This window comes from Drosophila gunungcola, unplaced genomic scaffold (genome assembly GCF_025200985.1).
Source record: "Drosophila gunungcola strain Sukarami unplaced genomic scaffold, Dgunungcola_SK_2 000063F, whole genome shotgun sequence".
NCBI lineage: Eukaryota > Metazoa > Arthropoda > Insecta > Diptera > Drosophilidae > Drosophila > Drosophila gunungcola.
The window spans coordinates 7,772-22,951 of record NW_026453226.1 but is presented as its reverse complement, the minus strand read 5'-3'; the positions used below and the strand labels follow the sequence as shown (position 1 = coordinate 22,951).

Below are 15,180 nucleotides of genomic sequence, written 5' to 3'. Positions count from 1 at the left end.
CTAGACCAGTATCAAAAACACCTGCTTCCAGCAAGAGCAAATATCCCTGAACCACTAATAGAGCCCACCTACAACCACACCTATGGTTACACGGAAAGCGAGGAAAAAAAATACTAAAAAAATTAAGGGAGAAATTTAGAAAAAGTCTTCCTACATTACTGCGACTTACAGACGAGAGAGAGAGAACTAGAAGAAAACAAAAAGGAGATTAAAAAGAAAAACGAGAGGAAAAAGGCATTACAAATTAAAACCCCAGATATATGGTGTGAAATGCTTATCAACAAATATAAAAAACTTTTTAGAGAGGGAAGAATAACACGAGAAGAACTACTTGACAAAATGGAAGGACAACCTTATGGCATCATAGGGATAATCATACCTGATTTCCAAACCCACATAGGACATCAAACCCTATACTACTCAACAAATTTTAAAAAAAAATCCAATAAATAGGGTAAAAGGGTCGAAATCAAATTCAAAAATGGGCCTATAAACAAATTACCTGTTTTCCACAAACATCTGCTCCTGCCCTGGACGACTCCAAACTGTCCTGCGTTCTTCGGGATGACTTGAGCTGCCTAGCTGAGCCATGTACTGCATGCACAAGATTCACAACGCGCTTCTTTCCGCACAAACGCGCCTACACATATCTGCCACAGATGCTTCTCGTCCTCCTGTCCAGATCCATCTGACGAAGCTATGATGAGGGTTGAGACTGCGTATAAATAAATACCAATTATAAAAACATTTAAAATCTCAAATGTTTCCTGGCTCCTTGAAAAATCCCTACTGGTGTGACTGCGGCGAGGGATGAGACTGTGGAAATAATAAAATTAAATAAATACACAATAAATAAAATTAAATCAATGACCACACTTAACTGCCAAAACAGCGTTTTGACTCCTGTCCGATTCCCTCTGACTTGACCGCGGCGAGGGACGAAACTTTGAAACATAAATAAAAAACACAATTAACAAGCATATGCACAAATATAAAAATTAAAATCTACACATATCTGCCACAGATGATTCTCGTGCTCCTGTCCAGATCCAGCTGACGAAGCTATGATGAGGGTTGAGACTGCGTATAAATAAATACAAATTATAAAAACATTTAAAATCAAAATCAACACAACACTTACCTGTCTCAAATGTTTCCTGGCTCCTTGACAAATCCCTACTGGTGTGACTGCGGCGAGGGATGAGACTGTGGAAATAATAAAATTAAAATAAATACACAATAAACAAAATTAAATCAATGACCACACTTACCTGCCAAAATAGCGTTTTGACTCCTGTCCGATTCCCTCTGACTTAACCGCGGTGAGGGGCGAAACTCTGAAACATAATTAAAAAACACAATTAACAAACATATGCACAAATAAAAAAATTAAAATCTACACATATCTGCCACAGATGCGTCTCGTGCTCCTGTCCAGATCCAGCTGACGAAGCTATGATGAGGGTTGAGACTGCGTATAAATAAATACAAATTATAAAAACATTTAAAATTAGAAAAAAACACAACACTTACCTGTCTCAAATGTTTCCTGGCTCCTTGACAAATCCCTGCTGGTGTGACTGCGGCGAGGGATGAGACTGTGGAAATAATAAAATTAAAATAAATACACAATAAAAAAAATTAAATCAATGACCACACTTAACTGCCAAAATAGCGTTTTGACTCCTGTCCGATTCCCTCTGACTTGACCGCGGCGAGGGAAGAAACTCTGAAACATAATTAAAAAACACAATTAACAAACATATGCACAAATAAAAAAATTAAAATCTACAAATATCTGCCACAGATGCGTCTCGAGCTCCTGTCCAGATCCAGCTGACGAAGCTATGATGAGGGTTGAGACTGCGTATAAATAAATACAAATTATAAAAACATTTAAAATCAAAATAAACTCAACACTTACCTGCCTCAAATGCCTTCTGGCTCCCAGACAAATCCCTACTGGCGTGACTGCGGCGAGGGATGAGACTGTGGAAAAAATGAAATTAAAATAAATATGCAATAAATAAAATTAAATCAATGACCACACTTACCTGCCAAAATAGCGTTTTGACTCCTGTCCGATTCCCTCTGACTTGACCGCGGCGAGGGACGAAACTCTGAAACATAATTAAAAAACACTATTAACAAACATATGCACAAATACAAAAATTAAAATCTACACATATCTGCACACAAATGCGTCTCGTGCTCCTGTCTAGATCCAGCTGACGAAGCTATGATGAGGGTTGAGACTGCGTATAAATTAATACAAATTATAAAAACATTTAAAAGCAAATTAAACACAACACTTACCTGTCTCAAATGTTTCCTGGCTCCTTGACAAGTCCCTACTGGCGTGACTGCGGCGAGGGATGAGACTGTGGAAAAAATGAAATTAAAATAAATGTGCAATAAATAAAATTAAATCAATGACCAACCTTAACTGCCAGAATAGCGTTTTGACTCCTGTCCGATTCCCTCTGACTTGACCGCGGCGAGGGACGAAACTCTGAAACATAATAAAAAAACACAATCAACAAACATATGCACAAATAAAAAAATTAAAATCTACACATATCTGCCACAGATCCGTCTCGTGCTCCTGTCCAGATCCAGCTGACGAAGCTATGATGAGGGTTGAGACTGCGTATAAATTAATACAAATTATAAAAACATTTAAAATCAAATTCAACACAACACTTACCTGTCTCAAATGCTTTCTGGCTCCTTGACAAATCCCTACTGGTGTGACTGCGGCGTGGGATGAGACTGTTGAAATAATAAAATTAAAATAAATACACAATAAATAAAATTAAATCAATGACCACACTTAACTGCCAAAATAGCGTTTTGACTCCTGTCCGATTCCTTCCGAATTGACTGCGGCGAGGGACGAAACTCTGAAACATAATAAAAAAACACAATTAACAAGCATATGCACAAAAACCAAAATTAGAATCTACACATATCTGCCACAGATGCTCCCTGTCCAGATCCAGCTGACGAAGCTATGATGAGGGTTGAGACTGCGTATAAATAAATACAAATTAAAAAACATTTAAAATCAAAATAAACACAACACTTACCTGTCTCAAATGCTTTCTGACTCTTTGACAAATCCCTACTGGTGTGACTGCGGCGAGGGATGAGACTGTGGAAAAAATGAAATTAAAATAAATACACAATAAATAAAATTAAATCAATGACCACAATTAACTGCCAAAATAGCATTTTGACTCCTGCCGATTCCCTCTGACTTGACCGCGGCGAGGGACGAAACTCTGAAACATAATAAAAAAACACAATCAACAAACATATGCACAAATAAAAAAAATTAAAATCTACACATATCTGCCACAGATGCGTCTCGTGCTCCTGTCCAGATCCAGCTGACGAAGCTATGATGAGGGTTGAGACTGCGTATAAATTAATACAAATTATAAAAACATACAAATTATAAAAAACATTTAAAATCAAATAAAACACAACACTTACCTGTCTCAAATGCTTTCTGGCTCCTTGACAAATTCCTACTGGTGTGACTGCGGCGAGGGATATGACTGTTGAAATAATAAAATTCAAATAGATACACAATAAATAAAATTAAATCAATGACCACACTTAACTGCCAAAATGGCGTTTTGACTCCTGTCCGATTCCCTCTGACTTGACTGCGGCGAGGAACGAAACTCTGAAACATAATAAAAAAACACAATCAACAAACATATGCACAAATAAAAAAATTAAAGTCTACACATATCTGCCACAGATGCGTCTCTTGCTCCTGTCCAGATTCAGCTGACGAAGCTATGATGAGGGTTGAGACTGCGTATATATAAATACAAATTATAAAAACATTTAAAATCAAATTCAACACAACACTTACCTGTCTCAAATGCTTTCTGGCTCCTTGACAAATCCCTACTGGTGTGACTGCGGCGAGGGATGAGACTGTTGAAATAATAAAATTAAAATAAGTACACAATAATTAAAATAAATCAATGACCACACTTAACTGCCAAAATAGCGTTTTGGCTCCTGCCGATTCCCTCTGACTTGACCGCGGCGAGGGACGAAACTCTGAAACATAATAAAAAAACACAATCAACAAACATATGCACAAATAAAAAAATTAAAATCTACACATATCTGCCACAGATGTAATAATAAAATTAAAATAAATACACAATAAATAAAATTAATTCAATGACCACACTTAACTGCCAAAATAGCGTTTTGACTCCTGTCCGATTCCCTCTGACTTGACCGCGGCGAGGGACGAAACTCTGAAACATAATAAAAAAACACAATCAACAAACATATGCAAAAATAAAATAATTAAAATCTACACATATCTGCCACAGATGCGTCTCGTGCTCCTGTCCAGATTCAGCTGACGAAGCTATGATGAGGGTTGAGACTGCGTATAAATTAATACAAATTATAAAAACATTTAAAATCAAATTCAACACAACACTTACCTGTCTCAAATGCTTTCTGGCTCCTTGACAAATCCCTACTGGTGTGACTGCGGCGAGGGATGAGACTGTTGAAATAATAAAATTAAAATAAATACACAATAAATAAAATTAAATCAATGACCACACTTAACTGCCAAAATAGCGTTTTGACTCCTGTCCGATTCCCTCTGACTTGACCGCGGCGAGGGAAGAAACTCTGAAACATAATAAAAAAAACACAATCAACAAACATATGCACAAATAAAAAAATTAAAATCTACACATATCTGCCACAGATGCGTCTCGTGCTCCTGTCCAGATCCAGCTGACGAAGCTATGATGAGGGTTGAGACTGCGTATAAATAAATACAAATTAAAAAACATTTAAAATCAAAATAAACACAACACTTACCTGTCTCAAATGCTTTCTGACTCTTTGACAAATCCCTACTGGTGTGACTGCGGCGAGGGATGAGACTGTGGAAAAAATGAAATTAAAATAAATACACAATAAATAAAATTAAATCAATGACCACAATTAACTGCCAAAATAGCATTTTGACTCCTGCCGATTCCCTCTGACTTGACCGCGGCGAGGGACGAAACTCTGAAACATAATAAAAAAAACACAATCAACAAACATATGCACAAATAAAAAAATTAAAATCTACACATATCTGCCACAGATGCGTCTCGTGCTCCTGTCCAGATCCAGCTGACGAAGCTATGATGAGGGTTGAGACTGCGTATAAATTAATACAAATTATAAAAACATACAAATTATAAAAACATTTAAAATCAAATAAAACACAACACTTACCTGTCTCAAATGCTTTCTGGCTCCTTGACAAATTCCTACTGGTGTGACTGCGGCGAGGGATATGACTGTTGAAATAATAAAATTCAAATAGATACACAATAAATAAAATTAAATCAATGACCACACTTAACTGCCAAAATAGGCGTTTTGACTCCTGTCCGATTCCCTCTGACTTGACCTGCGGCGAGGGACGAAACTCTGAAACATAATAAAAAAACACAATTAACAAACATATGCACAAATAAAAAAATTAAAATCTACACATATCTGCCACAGATGCGTCTCGTGCTCCTGTCCAGATCCAGCTGACGAAGCTATGATGAGGGTTGAGACTGCGTATAAATAAATACAAATTATAAAAACATTTAAAATAAAATAAAACACAACACTTACCTGTCTCAAATGTTTCATGGCTCCTTGACAAATCCCTACTGGCGTGACTGCGGCGAGGGATGAGACTGTGGAAAAAATGAAATTAAAATAAATATGCAATAAATAAAATTAATAAATGACCACACTTAACTGCCAGAATAGCGTTTTGACTCCTGTCCGATTCCCTCTGACTTGACTGCGACGAGGGACGAAACTCTGATACAGCTACAGCTGAAGAAGCTATGATGAAGATTGAGACTGCGTATAAATAAATACAAATTATAAAAACATTTAAAATCAAATAAAACACAACACTTACCTGCCTCAAATGCCTTCTGGCTCCCTGAAAAATCGCTACTGGTGTGACTGCGGAGAGGGATGAGACTATGGAAATAATAAAAATTAAAATAAATACGCAAAAAACAAAATTAAATCAATGACCACACTTAACTGCCAAAATAGCGTTTTCACTCCTGTCCGATTCCCTCTGACTTGACTGCGGCGAGGGACGAAACTCTGAAACATAATAAAAAAACACAATTAACAAACATATGCACAAATAAAAAAATTAAAATCTACACATATCTGCCACAGATGCGTCTCGTGCTCCTGTCCAGATCCAGCTGACGAAGCTATGATGAGGGTTGAGACTGCGTATAAATAAATACAAATTATAAAAAACATTTAAAATCAAATAAACACAACACTTACCTGTCTCAAATGTTTCCTGGCTCCTTGACAAATCCCTACTGGTGTGACTGCGGCGAGGGATGAGACTGTGGAAATAATAAAATTAAAATAAATACACAATAAATAAAATTAAATCAATGACCACACTTAACTGCCAAAATAGCGTTTTGACTCCTGTCCGATTCCCTCTGACTTGACTGCGGCGAGGGACGAAACTCTGAAACATAATAAAAAAACACAATTAACAACATATGCACAAATAAAAAAATTAAAATCTACACATATCTGCCACAGATGCGTTCGGCTCTGTCCAGATCCAGCTGACGAAGCTATGATGAGGGTTGAGACTGCGTATAAATAAATACAAATTATAAAAACATTTAAAATAAATAAAACACAACACTTACCTGTCTCAAATGTTTCATGGCTCCTTGACAAATCCCTACTGGTGTGACTGCGGCGAGGGATGAGACTGTGGAAATAATAAAATTAAAATAAATACGCAAAAACAAAATTAAATCAATGACCACACTTACCTGCCAAAACTAGCGTTTTGACTCCTGTCCGATTCCCTCTGACTTGACCTGCGGCGAGGGACGAAACTCTGAAACATAATAAAAAACACAATTAACAAGCATATGCACAAATAAAAAAATTAAAATCTACACATATCTGCCACAGATGCGTCTCGTGCTCCTGTCCAGATCCAGCTGACGAAGCTGTGATGAGGGTTGAGACTGCGTATAAATAAATACAAATTATAAAAACATTTAAAATCAAATAAAACACAACCCTTACTTGTCTCAAATGTTTCCTGGCTCCTTGACAAATCCCTACTGGTGTGACGGAAGGGATGAGATTATGGAAATAATAAAATTAAAATAAATACGCAATAAATACAATTAAATCAATGACCACACTTACCTGCCAAAACAGCGTTTTGACTCCTGTCCGATTCCCTCTGACTTGACTGCGGCGAGGGACGTAACTCTGAAACAAAATTAAAAAACACAATTAACAAACATATGCACAAATAAAAAATTAAAATCTACACATATCTGCCACAGAAGCGTCTCGTGCTCCTGTAGTGCCGCTACTCGAAAAATTTAATTACTAGCTAAAAAACTAGAACTAGAACATGATATGGGGTACAAATTAATGCTGTTGACATGAATTCTTATAAAATAATAAAGCAATTCCTAGTAGAAAATGGCGCACACACACCAGGCGCAAGCTGATAGGGGTTTCCATGTAGTTATACGTCATCTACATCCTTCTAATCCTTATGCATGGTTAATAGACGAGCTCCGAAAAATTGGGTATCAGACCCGTTTCATCCAGTGGTATGAAAAACAGGACAACAGGTGCACATATGAAAATCCATAAATAAGAAATCGAAGCCCGACCTGACGGAGACCATAAAGGAATACTTACTTCAAAAGTTCTGGACAATCAAACCGTCAAAGTGGAAAGGATGCACAGGACCCAGGAGCCTGTCCAATGCTTCAATTGTCAGGGTTTCCGCACTCCAGAAACTACTGCCTAAAAGGCCCTAGGTGTCCTGAAGTGCACTGGAAACCATGAAACTAGAGTCTGATCCAAACCGAGATCAAGTCCGGCTACATGCGTAATCTGCTCGGTGGCTCATGTTAGCTCGTGCAAGGGTTGTCCGATCTATCAATAGAAAAGAAGTCATTATTTGTAAATCAAATTAATCTGGGAGAAATTAGAGAAGCCAGAAAAGAAATCAGGCCCAATACCTTGTACACACTTACCATAAACTGCCAACTGAAACTACACGGCAAAACCCATTCAGAGAAATCAAAGAAAAAAGAAAACCCTCTTTCTATCGCCCCTCATCCATGACTCCGCCATACAAAAACGACTTAACCGCATACCGCATGTCTCTTACACTGAACTACACGAACTACACTAAAATTCCCCTATTGATACAAAACCAGTAAATGATCCCATCCCGACAGAAAAAAATATACTTAGTCACGCCTTCGAAGCAAGGATTGAAAGCTTAGAAGGCAAAAACTGGACAATTATATTAATAAAATAATGACATTAATAGGAAACTTAGCTAGGAAATAAAACACATAAACCTACCGTAAAAACAACTTACCAAATGACACACACTACAAACAACAATAACAATAACGCAAACACACTAAAACTATGTTTTTGGAATGCCTGTGGAGCAGGAAATAAGACAAACGAAATAGAGGCCTTTATAGTTAAAGAAAAAATTCAAATAATGATGGTCATTGAAACCAAGCTACACCCTAATTCAAAGCCCTTAATTTCCAGGATTTCATACATATCACGCACGCAACCCCAATTCCAACAGAAAGGGCGGGCACTGCCATAATAGTCAGCCAAAACATAAGACACACGGCCTTAAACCCCATAGAAACAGAGTCCTTTCAAAGCTCACCAATAGTCCTCATCCCATCAAGCGGGATTCGAGCCGACATGATTATTATTGCCCCCATAACTGCCCACCTACCTACAAATGGAGTCCAAGTCATTTCACCAAAATGTTCATCTACTTCAAGGAAGCACTGGTGGTAATTCAAAATTTATCCTGAGTGAGGATTGGAATGCCAAACACTTTAACTGGGGTAAACTACCACTCTTGTGAAAGGTGCAGACACCTACATGACGGTCTACAAGCCACAAGAAACCCACAGACTCTAGCCACTGGCGAAGCAACCCATCCATTTGACAGCAGAAAACAGCCTTCAGCACATGAGTTTGCCATCTACAAAGGATTTAGAAGGCAATGTCTTAAGATCACTTCTTCTCAAGACCTCAGCTCTGACCATGTTCCCCTTCAGCTCACTATAAACTTCAATAAAACAAACATCACACAGGAAAAAGCAAGAGCAATAGCAAAAGCAATAATTACAAAAAAAACTAACATTCCTAAATTCAAAAACTACTGGAAAAAAAATTCTACTAAATACAGACATTAAATCAGGACAGGACTTAGAAGACTGCATCGATATATTCATAAGAACCATTAACACTTCAGCCAAGGAGGCAACCCCTCAAATCCACACGCATAACAGAAACAACAATAGACACAAGGAAAACCCTAACCTAATAAAACTTGACGAAAGAACCCTTAACCTACTCAACAAGAACCGAGAACTTAACAAAATAAAAAGAGCTACAGGGACAAAAGAGGCAAAAACATGGTTCAAAGCAGCTCAAATAAACTGGCCAAAGAAATTAAAAAACTTAGGGAGAAAAACCTAAACGACAAAATAAAAGATATTGACCCTACAAGACAGATACAAAATGAGAAGCTTTGGAAGATGAGAATATAATTAAAAATAAGAGCAACCCTGCTGGCCTCTTAAAAAGGGAACTTGACCCAAACAAACCACACCAGCCAGCCTCTGGACCAGGAACTGCGGACGAAAAAAGCCGAAGTCTTTGCACTTCACCTAGAATCCCGATTTACCCCAAACCTAAGGAACGAAATTACAGACAGAGAACAAACTAAAAAGGAATTAACGAACTACAAAACGCTTAACGCAGCAATGTCAAGAGCACAGAATCAGAACAACCTTAGGCCAGTCACATTAGCGGAGCTTAATACGCTAATTGATGTCCTAGAGACTAAAAAAGCCGCTGGCATGACAAAAGTTGACAACAAACTGATTAAACTCTACCTACACAAGCCAGATTTGTACCTTGTCCTCCTAATATAATAGGATTCTACAAACAGGTCATTTTTCGAGCCAGTGGAAACACGCAGCAATCACAATGATCACTCAAGCCAAGTAAATCCCCTTCCTGTGCAAGCTCCTACAGACCCATAAGCCTCTTACCCAGCTTCTCCAAAATACTCGAAAGATCCTAATGGTCAGGCTTTTCGAGATTGATCCTTTGCCAAAGCCATTCCTCACCACCAGTTTGGCTTTAGAAAGGAACATAGTGCTGAACATCAACTAAGCAGAGTAACACAATTTCATTTTGAAGGCCTTTGAAGAGAAAGAGGTTTGCTCTGAACCTTTGTCAATGTTTTAGAGGAATTTGACAGGGTCTGGCACGAAGGTCTACTTGTCAAACTGTCAAGCTTCTCCCTAACTGCATGTTCAATGTCCTAGAAAACTACCTACAGAACAGAACATTCTGTGTAAAGCTAGGCAACGGAACTATATCAAAAACATGCAAAATAACAGCTGGAGTGCCCCAAGGAGGAAACCTAGCACCCATACTATTCTCAGTTTTCACATCTGACATGCCTTTTCGAATCCCAACTAACCCCAGCTACGAAAGGTCCTTCCCAAACTACTTCCCTAGGATAAGCTACTTGCCACATACGCAGACGACACCGTCATCCTTAGCAGTGCTTCAACAGCAAACAGCCACTGAGCTGAGCATAAATACCTAAGCATATATGTAGTTGGGCTAAACATTGGGATATCTCAATAAGCGAAAAAAACGGGACACATACTATTTTCCTTAAGAGGAAAAGAAAATCCGTATACTACCCCACTAGTTGACGGGCAAAGGACAATGAAACAAAACTTGGGGGTTATCTTGGACAAAAAAACTTACTCTTAAACCTCATGTCTTACAACTAAGAGCAAAAATCTTCTCAAGCTATAAAAAATTAGAATGGCTACTAGGCAAAAAAAGCAAACTACCTGATAACACCAAAACACTCCTCTTCAAACAAATAATATCGACCATCTGGCACAACTCAATAGCTGTTTGGGGATCCTTAATATCAGAAACAAGCGCCAAACAAATTCAAACCGTGGAGAATAAGCTAATAAGAAAATCGATTGGCGCATCTAGATACAAAAACAATCCACTATCAGAGAAAACCATAACATTTAATCTTTCTCAGAAGTCTTTGCTCATTCTAGCCAAAGGTTTGCGATTTGAACAGCAACCCACAGAAATCCACTTATAAGGGATCTCATACTAAAACCGTATATCCCCAAAACTAGCGGCGAGCAGATCCAGATACCTAGACCAATATCAAAAACACCTGCTTCCAGCAAGAGCAAATATCCCGAACCACTAATAGAGCCCACCTACAACCACACCTATGGTTACACGGAAAGCGAGGAAAAAAATACTAAAAAAATTAAGGGACATTTAGAAAAAGTCTTCCTACATTACTGCGACTAACAGACGAGAGAGAGAACTAGAAGAAACAAGAAAACAAAAAGGAGATTAAAGAAAAACGAGAGGAAAAACGCATTACAAATTAAACCCCCAGATAGATGGTGTGAAATGCTTATCAACAAATATAAAAAACTTTTTAGAGAGGGAAGAATAACACGAGAAGAACTACTTGACAAAATGGAAGGACAACCCCATGGCTTCATAAGGATAATCGTACCTGATTTCCAAACCCACATAGGACATCAAACCCTATACTACTCAACAAATTAAAAAATACAATAAATAGGGTAAAAGGGTCGAAATCAAATTCAAAAATGGGTTTATAAACAAATTACCTGTTTTCCACAAACATCTGCTCCTGCCCTGGACGACTCCAAACTGTCCTGCGTTCGTCGGCATGACTTAAGCTGCCTAGCTGAGCCATGTAATGCTTGCACAAGATTCACAACGGCTTCTGCCCACACAAACGCGCCTGGCTGGACACGACTGTGAGGAAAAAAAAAGAATTTTTAATAATTCCGGCGTACACGACTGCGGCGAGGGAAACGTCTGTGAAAAAAAATAATAACATAATTAAAAACACACTCACAATAAACAAAACCAAAACAAACACATAGACGCGTAAACTAAATAAAAAATCAAAATTATGCTCACAAAAAGGGTCCTTGCCATATACAGCTTTCTCAAATTAAGGGGTCCTTGCCATATACAGATCTCCCAAATTAAGGGGTCCTTTTTGCTACCGACTCTCCCAAACTGGAGCATAGAATAAGTACATTAAACACGACACATGATACGCGATTATGGGTCCTTATCAACCACAGCTCTCCTTTGGGGTCCTTGCTGCAATGGCTGACTCTCCAAAACACGCAGAAGACATCATGGGCCAAAACAAGTCCAACACAAAAATAGATAAAACACTCTCCTGCAATATCCCACTCATTAACGGAAAAACCTGATTTCCACATGCATCTGTTACAGCCTTAAGCTCCTTTCTTGGTTCCTAAGGGTAATCCCATGCTGTCTGACTGGGCCATGTTCCTTCTATCCAGATACACGCTAAGTTACTTTGCACTCGGAAGTTTCAGGATCCTGCAACCCGATGCGATGGAATCTCCCAAGGACTCCAGAATGTAATTTCGGCGAGGGTTACTTTCCAAACAGAAATACGGGCGAGATCCAGCCGGCTCCTGCGTAAAAATAAGTATAAATTATAAAGACATTACAACCAAATTAAACACTACACTTACCTGATTCAAATGTCTTCCTACCCCTGGACAAATCCCTGATGGTGTGAATATCGCGAGCTACGAGACTGCTGAAATAATAAAAAATATAATTAAAACAAATACGCAATAAATAAAATCAAAACAAAAATCTACACTTACCTGCCAAAACTGCGTCCCGATTCCTGTCCAATTCCCTCTGATTTGACTGCGGCGAGGGACGAAAACTCTGAAACATAATTGGAAGCACAATTAATAAGCATATGTGACTGCGGCGTGAAATGAGACTGTGGAAAAATCTAAATTAAAATATATATGCAATAAATAAAATTAAACCAATGACCACACTTACCTGCCAAAATAGCGTCCGACTCCTGTCTGATTCCCTCCGACTTGACTGCCGCGAGGGACGAAACTGTGAAACATAAAAAAACACAATTAACAAGTATATGCACAAATATAAAAATTAAAATCTTCACATATTTACAACAGACGCGTCTCTTGCTCCCTGTCCAGATCCAGCTGACCAAGCTATGATGAGGATGAGATAAATAAATAAAAATTATATAGACATTTAAAATCAAAATAAACTTAACACTTACCAGCCTCAAATGCCTTCTGGCTCCCAGACAAATCCCTACTGGTGTGACTGCGGCGAGAGATGAGACTGCGGAAATAATAAAATTCAAGTAAATATGCAATAAATAAAATTAAATCAATGACCACACTTACCTGCCAAAACCGCGTTTTGACTCCTGTCCGATTCCCTCTGATTTGACTGCGGCGAGGGACAAAACACTGAAATATAATAAAAAATCACAATTAAATTAAAAATTAAAATCTACACATATCTGCCACAGATGCGTCTCGTGCTCCTGTCCAGATCCAGCTGACGAAGCTATGATGAGGGTTGAGACTGCGTATAAATAAATACAAATTATTAAAACATTTAAAATCAAATAAAACACAACACTTACCTGTCTCAAATGTTTCCTGGCTCCTTGACATATCCCTACTGGTGTGACTGCGGCGAGGGATGAGAATGTGGAAATAATAAATTAAAATAAATACACAATAAATAAATTAAATCAATGACCACACTTAACTGCCAAAATAGCGTTTTGACTCCTGTCCAATTCCCTCTGACTTGACTTCGGCGAGGGACGAAACTCTGAAACAAATTAAAAAACACAATTAACAAACATATGCACAAATAAAAAATTAAAATCTACATATCTGCCACATATGCGTCTCGTGCTCCTGTAGTGCCGCTACTGGAAAAATTTAATTACAGGCCGGGCATTTCTAGCTATAAAACTAGAACTACAACATGAAATGGGGAACAAATTAATACTTGACATGAATTCTTATAAAATAATAAAGCAATTCCTCTCGAAAATGGCGCACACACACCAGGCGCAAGCTGATAGGGGTTTTCTTGTAGTTATACGTCATCTACGTCCTTCTAATCCTTATGCATGGTTCATAGACGAGCTCCGAAAAATTGGATATCAGACCTTTTTCATCCAGTGTATAAAAACAGGACAACAGGAGCACCTATGAAAATCCATAAATTAGAAATCGAAGCCCGACCTGACGGAGACCATAAAGGAATACTTACTTCAAAAGTTCTGGACAATCAAACCGTCAAAGTGGAAAGGATGCACAGGACCCAGGAGCCTGTCCAATGCTTCAATTGTCAGGGTTTTCGCCACTCCAGAATCTACTGCCTAAAAGGCCCTAGGTGTCTGAAGTGCACTGGAAACCATGAAACTAGAGTCTGCTCCAAACCGAGATCAAGTCCGGCTACATGCGCAAACTGATCGGGGGCTCATGCTAGCTCGTGCAAGGGTTGTCCGATCTATCAAATAGAAAAGAAGTCATTTGTAAATCAATTAATCTGGGAGAAATTAGAGAAGCCAGAAAAGAAATCAGGCCCCAATACCTTGTACACACTTACCATAAACTGCCAACTGAAACTACACGGCAAAACCCATTCAGAGAAATAAAAGAAAAAGAAAACCCTCTTTCCATCGCCCCTCATCCCATGACTCCGCCATACAAAAACGACTTAACCGCATACGAAGAGACACTGAACCCAAAAACAGGACAAAAAACCCAGCTGAAAGACACCTAAAAGCATACCACCAAGGACTACAAGATAAACGTAAAAGCCCAGCATCACAAGCAAATGAAGTGAAAGTCCACCAACGACAAGCCGTGCTGCCAGAGTATACTTTAAACCCAGGAAAATTGAGAATGAAAACCCAACCAATATTAAAAATTCCCCTATTGATACAAAACCAGTAAATGATCCCATCCCGACAGAAAAAATATACTTAGTCACGCCTTCGAAGCAAGGATTGAAAGCTTAGAAGGCAAAACTGGACAATTATATTAATAAAATAATGACATTAATAGGAAACTTAGCTAGGAAATAAAACACATAAAC

General features: G+C 38.3%; 1 protein-coding gene across 4 annotated transcripts; it reads right to left on the bottom strand.

Moving 5' to 3' along the window:
* Window positions 1–11,894: 11,894 nt before the first annotated feature.
* LOC128264265 (uncharacterized) lies at window positions 11,895–14,252 on the bottom strand. 4 transcript variants are annotated; one of them, XM_052999673.1, is made up of 13 exons: window positions 14,142–14,252; window positions 13,835–13,899; window positions 13,706–13,752; window positions 13,576–13,644; window positions 13,461–13,526; window positions 13,331–13,395; window positions 13,216–13,259; window positions 13,081–13,143; window positions 12,891–12,957; window positions 12,753–12,820; window positions 12,482–12,692; window positions 12,157–12,427; window positions 11,895–11,988 (listed from the first exon to the last, which is right to left on the bottom strand). In XM_052999673.1, the coding sequence occupies exons 1-10, from the start codon at window positions 14,181–14,183 to the stop codon at window positions 12,770–12,772; spliced, it is 579 nt and encodes a 192-aa protein (XP_052855633.1). In that variant the 5' UTR covers window positions 14,184–14,252; the 3' UTR covers window positions 11,895–11,988; window positions 12,157–12,427; window positions 12,482–12,692; window positions 12,753–12,769. The 4 variants fall into 4 exon arrangements, with proteins under 4 accessions (XP_052855633.1, XP_052855631.1, XP_052855634.1 ...); XM_052999671.1 differs by having other exon boundaries at window positions 11,952–12,051; XM_052999674.1 differs by having other exon boundaries at window positions 11,952–12,051; window positions 12,753–12,817.
* Window positions 14,253–15,180: the final 928 nt, after the last annotated feature.

Coding starts and splice junctions, on each gene's coding strand:
- LOC128264265 (XM_052999673.1), bottom strand. CDS start 14,183: ATGACGTATAACTACAAGAAAACCCCTATCAGCTTGCGCCTG. Junction 13,396..13,460: donor TCAAAACGCGGTTTTGGCAG/GTAAGTGTGGTC, acceptor TTATTTCCGCAG/TCTCATCTCTCGCCGCAGTC. Junction 13,144..13,215: donor GAGCAAGAGACGCGTCTGTT/GTAAATATGTGA, acceptor TATGTTTCACAG/TTTCGTCCCTCGCGGCAGTC.